Source organism: Fringilla coelebs (genome assembly GCF_963513975.1).
Source record: "Fringilla coelebs genome assembly, chromosome: 7".
Classification (NCBI taxonomy): domain Eukaryota; kingdom Metazoa; phylum Chordata; class Aves; order Passeriformes; family Fringillidae; genus Fringilla; species Fringilla coelebs.
The window spans coordinates 16,042,062-16,056,431 of NC_140035.1; the positions used below are offsets into that span (position 1 = coordinate 16,042,062).

The 14,370-nt window shown below is 58.9% G+C and overlaps 2 protein-coding genes across 2 annotated transcripts; one reads left to right on the forward strand and one right to left on the reverse strand.

The window, feature by feature from the left end:
- Nucleotides 1-840: 840 nt before the first annotated feature.
- Nucleotides 841-3,095, forward strand: INHA (inhibin subunit alpha; the record flags this gene model as incomplete). The annotated part of the gene is made up of 2 exons (XM_084209266.1): nt 841-1,099; nt 1,980-3,095. 2 exons carry the CDS (start codon nt 841-843, stop codon nt 2,711-2,713), a joined length of 993 nt encoding a protein of 330 aa, XP_084065392.1. The 3' UTR covers nt 2,714-3,095.
- Nucleotides 3,096-3,422: 327 nt separating this feature from the next.
- Nucleotides 3,423-8,382, reverse strand: LOC311156062 (gap junction gamma-1 protein-like). The gene is made up of 3 exons (XM_084209737.1): nt 8,295-8,382; nt 4,884-6,079; nt 3,423-4,755 (listed from the first exon to the last, which is right to left on the reverse strand). Exons 2-3 carry the CDS (start codon nt 6,052-6,054, stop codon nt 4,748-4,750), a joined length of 1,179 nt encoding a protein of 392 aa, XP_084065863.1. The 5' UTR covers nt 6,055-6,079; nt 8,295-8,382; the 3' UTR covers nt 3,423-4,747.
- Nucleotides 8,383-14,370: the final 5,988 nt, after the last annotated feature.

A 14,370-nucleotide genomic window follows, 5' to 3' on the forward strand; every position in this document is an offset into this window, starting at 1 on the left:
CCTGCCACTCCCACCCTGTGAGCCAGCCCGTGGCTAGACAGCCTGAACAGCACTCTAGGATCCTTCTGCCATACCTGCTGCAGGGTCTCCAGCTAGCCTGCCTCTCATCTGTTCTTCTCCCCCTCAAGCTGGACCAGCCTTCTGCAGCCCTAAGAAAACCAGGGACCTTTTGCCATCCCTCCTGCTTCATGTCCCCAGGACCTTGCTGATCACTAGACTGTTATGGAGATGCCACAACCACCCTGCCCCTCACCTTGCCCTTTCCAAGGCCCCATCCTCATTTTTTGGCTGCCCTAGGACTGCCACCTGCAAAGTGCCTCCCCCGTGCCAGAGCCTCACAGGCCTCTGATCCCCACCGTGTCCTTGCCCAGATTTCCCTGCTGTGCACAACTGCAGTCACTTCCCACTAGCTTCCCAGAAGCCCTAGACCTTCAACTCCTCTGCCATGGGGAGCATCCAGCATCAGCAGCTGCAAAGCTGACCCAAGGTTCCCCCCTCCATCCCTGCCAGCTTGGGTTCCTGGCACCGCGGTGCCCACAGCCCGGCCTCCTCAGCCCCGCGCACCCACTGCTGCCGGCAGCATCCCCCACACACACCCCCCTGCCCGGGCGCCGGCCCCCCCAGACCACACTGTCCTTGCAGTCCTCGCATTCCAGACGTCTCAGCGCTTTCACAGCTCAGAGATAATATTCACGGCGAGCAGACGTTTGCGTCAGTGTCAGATAGATCTCAATGCCACCCTGCCCCGGGGGGAGCGCAGCGGGCAGGCGGGCTGGGCAGGCAGGCAGAAGCCCGCGGCAGAGCCCCCCGAGGCAGCAGCCTGCTGTGTGCCCCACGGTCATGCTGCTGCTGCTGCACCTGCTGCCTGCCATGCTGCCCACCGCCGCCCTGGCCAGCTGCACCGCGGCGGGCGCCGACCGCCAGCTCATCCTGGCCAAGGTGCGGGCTCGGGTGCTGGAACACCTGAGTCCCCCCCTGCTCCAGGAGGAGCCACAGGTGGAAGCAAGGAGGATGCATCGGAGAGATGTCCTTGAAAGCGCCGAAGTGGAGCCAAAGGAGCTGGAGGACACCTCCCAGGTGATCTTATTCCCTGCCACAGGTGAGAACATACTGATGAAAGGGTGAAGCAGGGTGGGGGGTTGGAGCAATGCAGATGCTGAAGGATGGGGAGGCTGATGTGGTGGTCTGTGGGAGAGGGGGAAGAAGGTATGCCAGGCTGGGACATGGGCATGAGCGAGATTGGTGGAGAGGCAGGAAATGGAAAGGTATGGCAGGCAAGTACAGGCAGAACAGTTCAGGACAGGCAGCAGAGGGACAGGCAGCACAAGAGGGTGCTGAGAGGCTGGGAAACAGCTGGCCAGGCAGGATGCAGAGACATGGGGAGGGCTGAGGAGCTGGGTGGAATAGGGTGGGATGCTAGGGAATGGGGCAGGATACTGGAAGGTGGGTTGGGATACTGAGGGACAGAGCAGGATGCTGAAGCATGGGATTGGATGACCAGCTATAACAGCAGGAGATGGGGCAGAATGCTGGGGGAAAGGGGGGCAGGATGACCAGCTATGGGACAGGACTGGGAGATGGGCCAGGATGCTGGGGAGATGGTCAGGATGCAGAGGATGGGAGAAGGAGACAGGATGACCAGCTATAGGGCTGAATGCTATGGGGGCTGAATGCTGGGGAACAGGGCATGATATGGATTCTGGGGGAAAGGGGCAAGATAACCAGCCATGGGGCAGGATACTGGGGGACACGGGTGACAGTAATGGAGCAGCCTAGGGCATAGCAGAGATCAGCTGTGGGGCACAGCACAGAAGCTGCTGCACAGCACATCAGCTGCCCTGCACCCTGCCACAGCCTATGCCAGCAGCCAGGTGCCCTGCCAGCACTCCAGGGACCTCTGCAACATCCCCCTTGCCATCTGGCACTGGGAATTCTCCCCAGGTTTGGGGGCACACCCTGATCATCTTTTCCCCCCACAGATGTTCCCTGTGAGCCCACACAGCCAGACAAGCTGCTGGAGGAAGAAGGGATTTTCACCTACCTCTTCCAGCCCTCGGCACACACCCTGAGCCGTGTGGTGATTTCTGCCCAGCTCTGGTTTTACATGGGCCCCTCGGCTGCCCCCAACCACTCCACCCCTGACGTGCTGACCCTGTCACCTCAGGGCCGGGTGCCGGTGACAGCCATGGTGGAGCGGACACCCGAGCACTGGACCGTGTTTCACCTGGCCCCGGTGCTGCTGCCCCAGCTCTGGCAGCCGCTCTTTGTGCTCCTGGTGCGCTGTCCTGGCTGCCCCTGCCTGGCCGAGGGGGACAAGATGCCCTTCCTGGTGGCCACCACCCGGGCCAAGGGCAGTGAGAGGGCTCGTCGCTCTGCCATGCCCTGGTCCCCAGCCGCCCTGAGCCTGCTGCAACATCCATCCGAGGAGCTAGCTGCCCACACCAACTGCCGCCGGGCCTCCCTCAACATCTCCTTCGAGGAGCTGGGCTGGGACAAGTGGATCGTGCATCCCAGCAGCTTTGTTTTCCACTACTGCCACGGGAGCTGCGCCGCAGGCCACGGGCTGAGCCACCGGCTGGGCGTGCAGCTCTGCTGCGCTGCCCTGCCCGGCACCATGCGCTCCCTGCGCGTCCGCACCACCTCCGACGGCGGCTACTCCTTCAAGTACGAGACGGTGCCCAACATCCTGGCCCAGGACTGCACCTGTGTCTAGGGCATCCTGCAGCCCAGCCCCGGACCGTGATCCCACACAGGAGGAGTTGCTTTCCCAGTGGAACCCTGGCCACTGGGATGGGGCAGTTTGGCTGTACCACCCTCCCCCTGCACAAGCCAGATTTTTGGGCTGGCCCAGGTACCATCACACTGCCAGACTTGCCCTAGGGCCAGTCCCAGCTCAGAGCAAATCAGGGCATGGTGGGGCATAGATAGGCACAGCCTATGGCAAAGGCATCACTGCCCTGCCAAAGCCAGGCTGCTGTCTGCAACCAGATTAGCCCTCGTCTCTCCCCACCTGCTTCCCTCCTGCAGTTCTGCACCCCTACAAAGATTGGTGTCTTCCTCCTGCTTCAGAGTTCAACAGCTTCCCCTGTGCTCCAGGCAGGACCAGACTGCTGCAGCAGGATCAGGATGTGTCTGGGTGAGCCCATGAACCTCACACTGGTGGCAGGGCTGGTAGCACACATGGCACCACAAGTGAGCCCTCTCCCAGCAGCACAGCTTGTTGGAAAGCTTAATGGGATAAGTGAAATAAACCTGTTCCCTTTACTAAAGCAGCCTGGAAACGCCAGCTTCTATCTAGATGAAGAAATGAGGGGATGGGCAAATACTGTGAGAGGCATCCAGCTCTGATTTGGGGTACCAGACAGGGGACTGGAGTATGCTGGCCAAAATGGGCACGGTGTGGCTGGGTTTGATCCTGCCCCAGGCAGGGGTGTGCAGAGCAGAGCAATATCCCTTCTGCTCTGGGCAACAGGCTGTGCAGGAACGGGGGCAGCGGAGGGCTGGGGAGACATGGGGATGGTGGGAGGATGGGGAGGCAGAGAAAAGTCCCTCGCCTGGCCCCTTGACAGTGATAGGGCCAAACAGGAACGTGGCCAGTGCAATCCCTCTCCAGCAGGATGACGACGGCTGCCCCGGCCGCAGCCGCCTCCTCACGGCAGGAACAACTGAGTCACCCTGGGCAGCAGGGAGGTCCCAAGGCACGCACGGCAGCGCCAGCCCAGACGCACAGGATTCCCTTCCCACCCCTTCCTCCCGAATGAGCGGATGCAGCAGTTCAGTACAAAATGTCTTCAGCCTTTACTAATATAGATATTAAAAAAAAAAAGAAAAACAGAGTGACAATCATTTCTGAGTAAAAAACAATGCTACAAAAGTCCCCATGTGACCCAGGCTGAGATGATGAGGAATGCTCCACTGGCTCCCGGCCGAGCCCAGCTCAGGGCACCACGTCCCCACACTGTGAGGCCAGGGTCTGGCTCCGTGCAGGGGGTCCCAGCCCTGCAGCCAGAGTGGGAGGAGACAAGTTTTGGTCCAAAGGCGGCCTGCCAGGACAGGGCGGAGGCAGTGGGAACAACAGCCCCTGACCTCTGCACAGACATTTCCAAGCAGGCCAGCCACACAACTCACAGCTCCATGCCAGGATGCTGCGCAGCACGGCCCCCGGGGCTACAAAGTCACTTTCTGGCAGTGCAGTGCCACCAGCACCCCTCCCACCCCCTCCAAAAGTAATGCCAGCCCAGCACTCTGTCCCACAGCTTGGCCCGGGCCAGCCAGACCCCCAGCCTGCCCCCTGAAGTCTCCCCCACCTCAGGGGGCTGTACCAAAGTCACCGGCACATGCACAGCACCAGCCAGTGCTACCACGAGTGGCAGAGGGCATGGGGGGCACAGGGAGGTGTGAAGACAACGTGCCGGGGAAAATGGGTGTGGGATGAGGAAAAGTAGGTGAAACAGGAGATGGGGGGGCACAGGCCCAGAGTGGAGATTGGGATGGAGTATAAAAATGCCAGGGTGCACATGCTGATGAGTTTATAAAAACGTACAAAAATAAGATATTCCCTTTTTGAAAATTAAGGAATGAACCCCATGGCCCCTGACCCCTCTGCTGCCCACTGGGACAGGGCTGCCCAGACTGCCCCACTGGGCAGGCGTGTGGCATCCTTTGCCCTGTGCTTCTGGCAGGACGCCTGTCCCACGGCGGCGGTGGCAGCCACTCCGGCAGACACCGTTGTCGTCCCTGGCGACACTCACAGCCCTGTGGGGAGCAAAAAAGCAGGTTAGCACCCACCCCTGGGGAAATGGCACCCTCTCTCCAGGGGAGCCTCGGGGCAGCCTCCCATGCCTCCACCCAGTGGGCAGGATCCATCCCCCATCCCGGCTCACCCGTGGTCCTGTCGCAGGCAGTAGTCCCCTTCTCATGGGCGAGGTTGAGGCGGTTCTGCTCGGCGGCGATGCCGTTGGCCTCGGGACTGCTGCTGCGGGCAGGGCTGGGCGGCCGTGGCGGGGGCTGCAGGTGGAAGGCCACCTCCAGGTGCTCCTGGGCCAGACGCAGGTGCTCACGCAGCCGGTCCAGCTCGTGCACCGGGGGAGCTCCAGCCAGGGCGAAGCGCCCCTGGGCCAGGCTCTCCTGGTAGTCCAGCTTGCTGTTGGTCAGCGGGGCTTGCGGCAGCTCCTTCTTCAGGGAGTGGTAGGTGGGGGGGGCGCTGGGGGCTTTCTTGGGGTATTGTGGGGCAGGACTGTCACCAGTTGGGAGTGGGGGGCCATCGGCTTGGCTCAGGGCATCACGGATACGCCCCACACCAAGATGCAAGAGCTCGCAGAGGTTGAGGAAGAGGCAGAGCCCACTGACGGCATACATGATGAGGAGGAAGATGGTCTTCTCAGTGGGGCGGGAGACAAAGCAGTCGACAGTGTGCGGGCAGGGGCTGCGGCTGCACACGTAGGAGGGGCTCACCTCAAAGCGGTACAGCAGGTACTGCCCGAAGAGGAAAACCATCTCCAGCACGGAGCGGCACAGCAAGTGTAGCACATAGGCACGCATCAGCCCGTCCTGCTTGATACGGCGCCGGCCATCGTGCTTCTCTCCGCCCTCCGGGCTCTTCTCCTTCTCCACCTCGATCTCCTCAAAGATCATGGGGTCTTCTTCATTGTCATCTTCTGCCTCCTCGTAGTCTCGCCCGGCTCCCCGGCGCACCACGGGCATGCGTGCCCGCCGGGCTGCCAGCGGCCGGCGCCGCGAGGACTCGGGCATGCGAGCGATGCGGTGCATGGCAAAGCCCAGGTAGAGCACTGACGGCGTCGCCACCATGATGATCTGGAAGATCCAGAAGCGGACGTGGGACAGGGGCGCGAAGGCGTCGTAGCAGACGTTCTCACAGCCCGGCTGCTGCGTGTTGCAGACAAACTTGCTCTGCTCGTCGTAGTAGATGGACTCTCCCCCCACGGCCGTCAGCACGATGCGGAAGACAATGAGGACGGTCAGCCAAATCTTGCCCACGAAGGTCGAGTGGTTGTTGATCTCCTCCAGGAGCCGCGTCAGGAAACTCCAGCTCATCCTGACCAGGCAGTTGACTCAAATCCTGCAAGGAAGGGGCAGGCAAAGAGGCACTGAGTAATTCTGCATGCATCTCACCAGGACCCTCAAGTCTGCCAGCTGATAGCCGAGATCTGTCTCGCTCCCTCTTCCAGCACCAGTGTCCCTTCCCTTACGCACAGATCCATAAACACAGCCCTGCTCAGGAAGCTGCCGACCCAAAACTTTATTCCCTGCTCAGGAAGCTGCCGACCCAAAACGTTATTCCCTGCTCAGCACCGCCTCCCTGTGCTCCCCTCTGCCTCCTGCTCCCACCCTGCTGCCAGCCAGGTGGGTGGAGGTACAGGGAAAGGCTGGTTGCCTGCAGGGACACATCTAGGGGAAGAGTGAGCACAGTCACAACCAGAGCAAACATGCCAGCGTAAGGCAGCACCAGCTGGGGACTGTGAGGGGACAAGCAGGAGTAGAACCACTTCCTTCTTCCTAGTGACACAGCACCCATTTATCACCTGGCACTGAACAGGTCCCTAACCAGCGTCACACCCTGCGAAAGCACTCACACCCTCCCACGGGGGTCCACAGGCCACTGGAGGAAGGCAACACATGACAGCTCCACTGGTCCACGGCAGCTGCCAGCCCTGAGCCCTGGCTGAAGGGGGCAAGTCCCCAGAGCAGCATCACCCACCACGTGCTAACCAGCCAGGTCCTCTTCTCTCCAGAGCTCTCCTCCGAGGGCCAGCAGAGATGCAGCATCACTCTCCCACCAACCCTCAGTGCTGTGCCCTCTCTTCTGCAGGACCCCACCCCCAAAGCCTGCAATGACCCGTGCTCACAGCACCCTGCAGCTCGATGGAAAGGGCTGGTGGAGGGGTGGAACAGGGAACAGGACAGTGATAGCAAGGGGCAGTGTGGGGTAGCCAAGGAATTGCACAAAACCCTGGCAAAACAGCTGACACTAGAGACTGGGGAGGAAATTACAAGGACCATGTCACATCTCCTGGCCAAAGAAGACACCATCCACTGCCACCCCTGATTTCAGCAGCTTGTGCATGAGATGATGCAAGCCAGGGCAGCAGGTGACAGGGATGGCCCAGGGTGAGCAGAAGGAATGTGTCTGCACAGAGGCTCCAGCAGCCCCTGCCAGCCCCATCCCATCACCTCTGGCCAGGGCATGTCCTTGCAGATGATGATTGATACTGCACCGATTCCACTATTGTCCAGAGCAAGAGGATCTTTTACACCAAGCTCAGCCAGTCTCCCGACCAACCTCACCTAAGCAGAAGAGTCCCTCCAGCACAAGCATCTATGCTGGGGACAGGCTCTTGCTGCAGGAGGTGGCACAGGCTGGCAGCACCAGGGACCCAAATTCAGCCCATCAGGGCCACCATCCTCCTGTGGTCATATACCCTGCAAGGTTTCACTGCTGCTCTGTCTCCCAGGTTGAGCCCCTCTCCCTCACCACCTCCCTGGAAGGCGGGTGCTTTGTGTCTGCCTTTACCCTGGTCTCTAGCACCACACCACCCTGGCACCAGGGTGAAGAACAAGGTGAGAGGATGAGGCAGGAGGACAGTTCCAGGAACTAAAACCCAAGCTATGCCAAACCATGACAGGTACGAAGGCCAAAGAAAGCAAAAACATAGGGTGGCATTGCTGTGGTGGCTATGGGAGCGTGGCATAGGAATGGCTGGCCACGAGGGATGGCAGCAGTAGTGGGCATAGCCAGGACAGAGCTACCTGCACAGCCAGGGCAGGTGTCCAGAGGCCGGTTTTCAAAGCAGCACAGCCATCCAGGGCCTCCCGGCCACGCTGGGAGTCAGGACTAGCACCACATACCTTGGCTGGGCCCTACACCTACCCCTCGGTCCTACCGACCCCAGTCCCCCCGCGTGAGGCTCCCAGTCCCCTCTGCTCTGTCTGAGCCCCCCAGTTTCCCCTGCCCAGGGGCACAGCCGCAGGCATCCCCCCCTGGGGCTCACCGCCCCTTGCCCACCCGGGGACGCTGTCCCACTGACCCCTGCCACCCTGGGGACGAGCCCTCAACCCCAGCCTTCTCAGGGTCCCCGGTCCCACCGACTCCGGCGCCCCGAGGGCCTCCAGCCCAGCCGCCCCCGCCTGTCCGAGACCCCCGGCCCAGGATCCCACCCGCCCGCGGCCCCAGCCCACGCCTGGGGCTCCCGCCGCCCGGGCTACCGTCCGCTGCCCACCTGCCTGGCCGTGCCCCACCGCCCCGCTCCCTCCCGCAGCACCCCGGCCCCACTCACGGCACACCGGGACGAGCGGCTCCCGCCGGCAGGGCGGACAAAGCGGTGGGGCGGCGCGCCGCCGCCGCCCGCCGAACAAAGGGGCCCGGGGCCGCCCCGCCCCGCCCCGCTCCCGCCCGCCCGCCGGTGCGCACCGACCGCCCCGCTCGCATCTCCGCCCCGCGGGTCCCGCTCCGCGCCGGGCAGCGCCCGCGCCACGCGGCCGGAGCGGCGGCCCCGGCCCGCCCCGCTCCGCACATCCTGCGCCCGTCGGGCCGTGCCGCCCTCCGTCCTCCCCGCCCGCGGCTCGGGAGGCCGCGCTGGGCTACGGGCAGGGGCCGGCGCCGGCCAAAACTCTCCCAGAGGCGACTCCCGCCCCAGCAGTTCCGTCAGCCCCCGCTGACCGGCTCTGTCTCCGCGCCCCCGCGCAGCCCTTGGCTCCCGCGGAGCGAAGCGGAGGCTCCCTGCCCGCCGTAGGGGGACGCTCCGAACCGCGGGTGCGGCTCAGCCCGCGGGCTTTTCAGGGCGAGTCCGGCCGCAGGGTTAGAGGAGGGAGCCCCCGCTCCGGCCGGAGAGTCTTCTGCACAATAACCTCCTGTTCCTAATAGCGTTCTTCCCCGCTCAGTGGAGAGCGAGGACGGAAGAAAGGAGAGATCGGGTGGCACGGAGGAGAGGTGGTCCCCACACATGGTGGGAACGCCGAACAAGACGTGCCTGTGTGGTGGTAACGTGCCTCAAGGTTTTTGAAGCCCGTGCTGCTTCTCGTGTCACCGGCCAAGTTCCTGCAGCAGGACCCGGCTGCGCATGCCGCACCTCGAGATGTGCCCTTAGAGTCACCGCCAAGGCCAGCCCAATGGCTGAAGTGGCTTTGAGTCACCACCCTGGAGACGTGCCCTGTCCTTTCACCAAGGGACCCTGGCCACTCAGTTCCTGCCCTGCTAAAATTGGTTCTGTGGGAATTTTGTTGGGGCTGTCACTGGGCCAACCACACCCTTGATGTCCTGGGCCCCGTTGTGAGGGGACGAGAAGCGATCCTGAGCACTCTTGCACAACCCGAATCGTCATGCCAAAGCTGGTGTCTGCGTAAGCTCATGAAGCACTGCTTCTCCTTACAGAAACACCTGCTCCTTCTGCTGAAGGGTTTCTATGAACTGGTGCTCTGGGGCAGCACTGGGGCTGGCTGGGGCAGGGCTAAGGCCAGGATGCTGGGGCAAGGAGAATTATGGGGACGGTGGCCATCACATCCTGTGTGGGGTCTTGGTTATTCTGCAGCAGCCCTGCTGCTTCCCTAAATCAGCAAAGCCACCAGGGCATTGCATCAGCACTCACGAAGCCTGGACACAGGCTTATTGCTCTTACATGGGAGGGCAACTGGAACTCCCCAGAGCAATGTTCTGTACTCTGACAGAGATGCAGGTGTGTGCAAAACAGGTTGGGGAAAAGGGCCCTGCTTTGGGCTCTTGCTCACTCCTTCCTTCTCCCCAGCTCCTGGGTGGGTCACTCCCAGATAATACATTAAGTTCTATGAAGGGAGAGCTGCAGCAAATGGAGAGGAATTTGACCAGGACATGAAGAAGTAGTTTCCATTCAATCCCATTCTCATGCAGGCAACTGTGGCATTAACATTTCTGTAAGGGAAAAGTGCGTTCCAGATTCAGCACAGACACTCTGGACACAATCTCCATCCCAGGCCAGGAGAAACAGGAAGAAATCGATGCAAAGAGACGGCAAGCTGAGCATGGAAACTCAAGCTTTTGGAAGTATGTAGGGAAGCTTTCAGCTCCAGAAATGAAACACAGAGCTGCAGGGAAATGACACCTGCAGTGCAGCATGGAGAGGTGGGAACAGGGGAGTGGGCTGCCTGCGTGAGGACAGCATTCCAGCATGCTGGGGAGGTCAAGCAGCCATGTTCAACCTCCTGCTCTTGACTGGCAGTTGAAGTGGCTTGTGGCTTTCCCCACAGTAACCACTTGTTTTCTAGTGTTTCCCGCCTGGAAAGCTTGCCTCCAGCCTGGCTTCAACCCCAGGAAGCCGAGCAGTTTGCCAGGGGTAAGGGACCTATGTGACCCCTTGATCTGATGCTCAGCACATTAAGAACAAGCCCCTGTTTCACCAGCCTCAGGTTAAACCGGGAGTGTGACCTCCGAGGCACTGCAAAATGAAGCCCTTGTGCCCAGAAAGAAGGTGCTTGTTGCGCTGGGGTCAGGCACCACTGCTGCAGCATTTTTGCACAGCTCAGCTCAGCCCATGCCTGGGCTGCAGGGTGGGGATGGCCTTGGAAGGCCAGGCCTGGGACTGGTGTCACACAGCCCATGGACAGGCATTACTGTGCTTGTCAGCATCCGACCATTGGCGTCAGAGCCCTCCAGCTTCCCCTGCGATGTTGCCCTGGGTGTTCCTGCACTCTACCCTTTTCTTAAGCTTGCATAATCCAAATGCCTGCAGAGACATCATTCTTTCAGCTTGGGGCAGAGGGAAAACCCACATCATCCGGGAAAGGAAGACAGGGGACAAAGGGTGTTGCCCACCCTCATCCCTTTCCACATCAGCTGAGGCTGACAGAGCATAGTGGGCAGGAAGGATGTACAAACCAACAGTCTTGTGGGGTCTGGTCAAAGACCAGCTTTGCAGAGGAAACAGGGGCACTGTCACCAACCACAAAAACCAGGATCAGCCCCAAACCACTGAGTCTGTGGGGCAGAGCCACGGAAGGGCAGCTGCACAGCTCAGCGAGAGCAAGGGGAGCTGGCAAAAGAGGAGACAGTGGCTGAGAGGGAGTGTAAGCAGAGGGATAAGAAGAACATCCACTTCTTGGACAAGTGCTGCAGCTCAGGATGGACATTGGCAAAAGCTTGTGCAAGCACTCCTTCCTCCCTGTTCAGGCACAGTGCTGCAAGAGAGGCACCCTCTGAGATGCCAGTGCCAGCCCCTCCCTTGGCCACCAGACACAGGGTGGAGGGAGGGTGCAGGGCCCAGTCTGGCTCTTGATAGCAGCCTCAGTTTCTGCTCTGATCAATACAGAAGGATGGGCTGGGCCCTGCTGTGACTGCCTCTGTTCTCGGGGACAGTGGCAGTAGGGCAGATAGTGGGGCTGGGCGCCCTGGGTGTGTTTGCTGGGGGTGACATGGACAATGCCTGGCTGGTGCTTGGCAGCAGGCTGAGGAAGCCAGCTCCACCCTCTCTAAGCAGGGCCGAGCAGGCAGCACTGGAGGTAGGTAGCACTGCAGGTAGGCAGCACGCATCCCTGGCAGCAAACATGCTCTTCCCAGATTAAACAACTTGTCTGGCAGTGGGACAGGGAGCAGAAAATTCTGTTAGGGATTGTTTGTCCTAATACAGGACAGCTCCATAACTAGCTTAATACCCTTCCTCTGATAACAGGCAGAGGCACACTCCATTGCAGCAGCACAAAGGGCAATGACCATGCCCTCCATCAGAGGCTGGGCAAAGGATGAGATGGCTTTAAAATAGTTTCCTCCTTCCCTTTTATTCCCCCACTTGATTATGCAGCACAGTGGGGGCACAGCCCCTGCTCTCCTCTCTCATGCTATGGTGTCCTTCACAGTTCCTGGTGACTTCTGTCAGGACCACGCATAGCACTTGAGCCCAGCCTGTGTTGGCTGCTCTTCCCCTGCCTGCCAAACTGCAGGGCAGCCCACAGGGAAGGGCTTTACACAGGCCCTGGACATTGCTCTGTGTGCTGGGTAAGGATCACTGGCACCTTGGAAAGATGAAGCTGGCCAGACAGGTCCATGACCCATGAGGAACATGTGCCCTTTGCTGCTACATCTCAGCAGGAGATGAGGCCAGCAGGGATACTCTGCTTGAAGTAAACGACCAGTCACTGCAGTCACCAGGCTTCGCTAGTTCGGCACAGTGCAAGGGGGCTGACAGCCCACAAAGGCAGTACTGCTTTAGAGGGCAGAGAGATGCAGCAAGAAGCACTGAAATAGCCAAGCCCATGACTGAAGGTGTCATTTTCATTGCTAACAGCAGAGTGAAGCAGGGCTGGTGTGTGCCCATGGGGCAGTGGTGGTAGCTTCAGGCTCGTGGCAATGGCCCGCCTGAGCCCACGGCTGCCTGCAGCCTGTCTCTAGAGCCCTGTGGCCACCCCAGCCTGGGAATCCTTTCAGCTACATACACCTTGAGAAGAGACTGCTACAGGCAAGCACAGGCAGGGAAACAGAGGTTCAGACCAGCCTTGCTCTGTGCTAGCAGCTGAGTGTTGGAGCCCAGTGCACCCAGAAAAGGAGAAGAAGGAGCAAAATCCAGATTGTTTAAGAGCACAGCTGGGGGATGGCACAATCAAAACTGAGAAAGACAGAAGATATCTGCAGCTGATTCAATGTATATTCCACCTTTCTGCAAACCCCAGCTGTCCTGTACAGCCCCAGTTCCCACACAGCCATCAGTGGGATGCCTGCAGTGCTGGATGGTGGAACATGTTAAGGGAGCCCTTGCACACACCCAGCTGATGCAAGGAGACCAGTAAATGTAATCTCGGCACCAGGTGCAGGAGGCCCTACAGCAAAGCATTTGTGATCATGGAGTAACCAAAAAGGGGTTAATCTGTAATAACCAGGAGAAAATGCTAAGCTAAAAAAACCAAGTGTTTCATGAAGAGACAGGAGACAGGTTGCAGCAGTGCATGTGAGCTTTCCTGTCAGTGCAGCAGCCAAAGGAATGCAGAAAAGCAGGGTGCTGTTAAGGGGACCAAAAGGCTGGTGCTGAGCTGGGAGCACAGACCACCACAGACATGGCAAAGAAGAGAAGCAAATAAGTAATCACCTCTGAAATAAAAAGCGGGAAGAGCTTGAGAAGCGCTGTGGACAGGCACACAACCAAAACCTTTGGTTCTGGCAATCCACACTTTGTCAGGCCCTTCAACGCATACCCAGATACTGGAGTAGCAAAGGAGCAGCTTGGCTAGGACCAGAAAAGCAAGTTCCAGGGATGAGTTTTCTCAGGGAATCAGCTTGAGCAGAAGAGACATCAACGAGCTGGTCCAGTAACTCCAAATTTGACTCTTGCCCTTTGTGAAAAACGCAACTATAGAAGGTGAAGGCAGAACTTACACCAGCTCCTTAAATGGCAAGATGAACATATAAAACCCTACTGGTGTTTACTGGCTCAGCTCTCTCAGAGTCCTTCCCCCAGACAAAGCTGGGGACTGAGTTCACTCCCACTTCAGATCTGAGATCCCCAAAGCAACAGAGAGCAGCAGCCATATGCCAATTGAGGGAGAGGGGAGAAAGTGGAATGAATTGTGACATCTGCCTCCAGACAGTACAGATCTTATCAAGTCTCTAGATGGCCAGATAAAAATATTGGCCACTGTGGGCCTTCAGTAACTCAGCTGCCTCTGGAAGTGACAGAAGAACGTCCAATAGTACAGTGACTCCAAGAAAGAGTGGTCTTCAGATCCAGGATGGAAACTGAACTTCCTGCTCTCCCAAGGCTATAAGAATGGCACAGATGGGTTCCAGCAAGAAGGGAAACTTTATTGCATCTTTTCAGGGAAGCAGCAGGATGCAGTGGGGCGATGTCCCTGCTGTTTTCTTGATGACAGAAACTGAAGCCACTGACACCAACTTTGGGCATGTAGAAAGTTTAAATGTCATAGAGACTACTGTGAATAGCTGCCATATTCAATATTCAAAGAAAACAGGCATCAGGTCACTGAATGTCAAATGCACATCTTTATAAAAATCAAGATCATATTGACATAAAATGCAGGTTTGTCACTAAGGACTGAACAATCAGAAAACTTGCCCTGAAGCTGTGGACTGAACATTCATAGGAAAACAGATATGCTGTTCTGGGAAAGCTACGATCAGTAAAGGTTCCTACTTAGGGTATCAGATCCCACCTATCAGCACCTAATGTAACAGGTCCATTTCTGCCCACCCCCACAGGGAGCTTCAACTGCATGAAAACATCACACACAGTTCTACCTTTGCTCTTCACGGGGCAGGGGCAGAGACTATGACATCAGCAAAGCCCTGGCCAGGCAGCAGCATTTTTGAGCCACATTTAACTCTGTAGGAGAAGTTGAGACAAGGTAAAGCTCTGTTTGGGGAAGAACCTAGATGCAGAC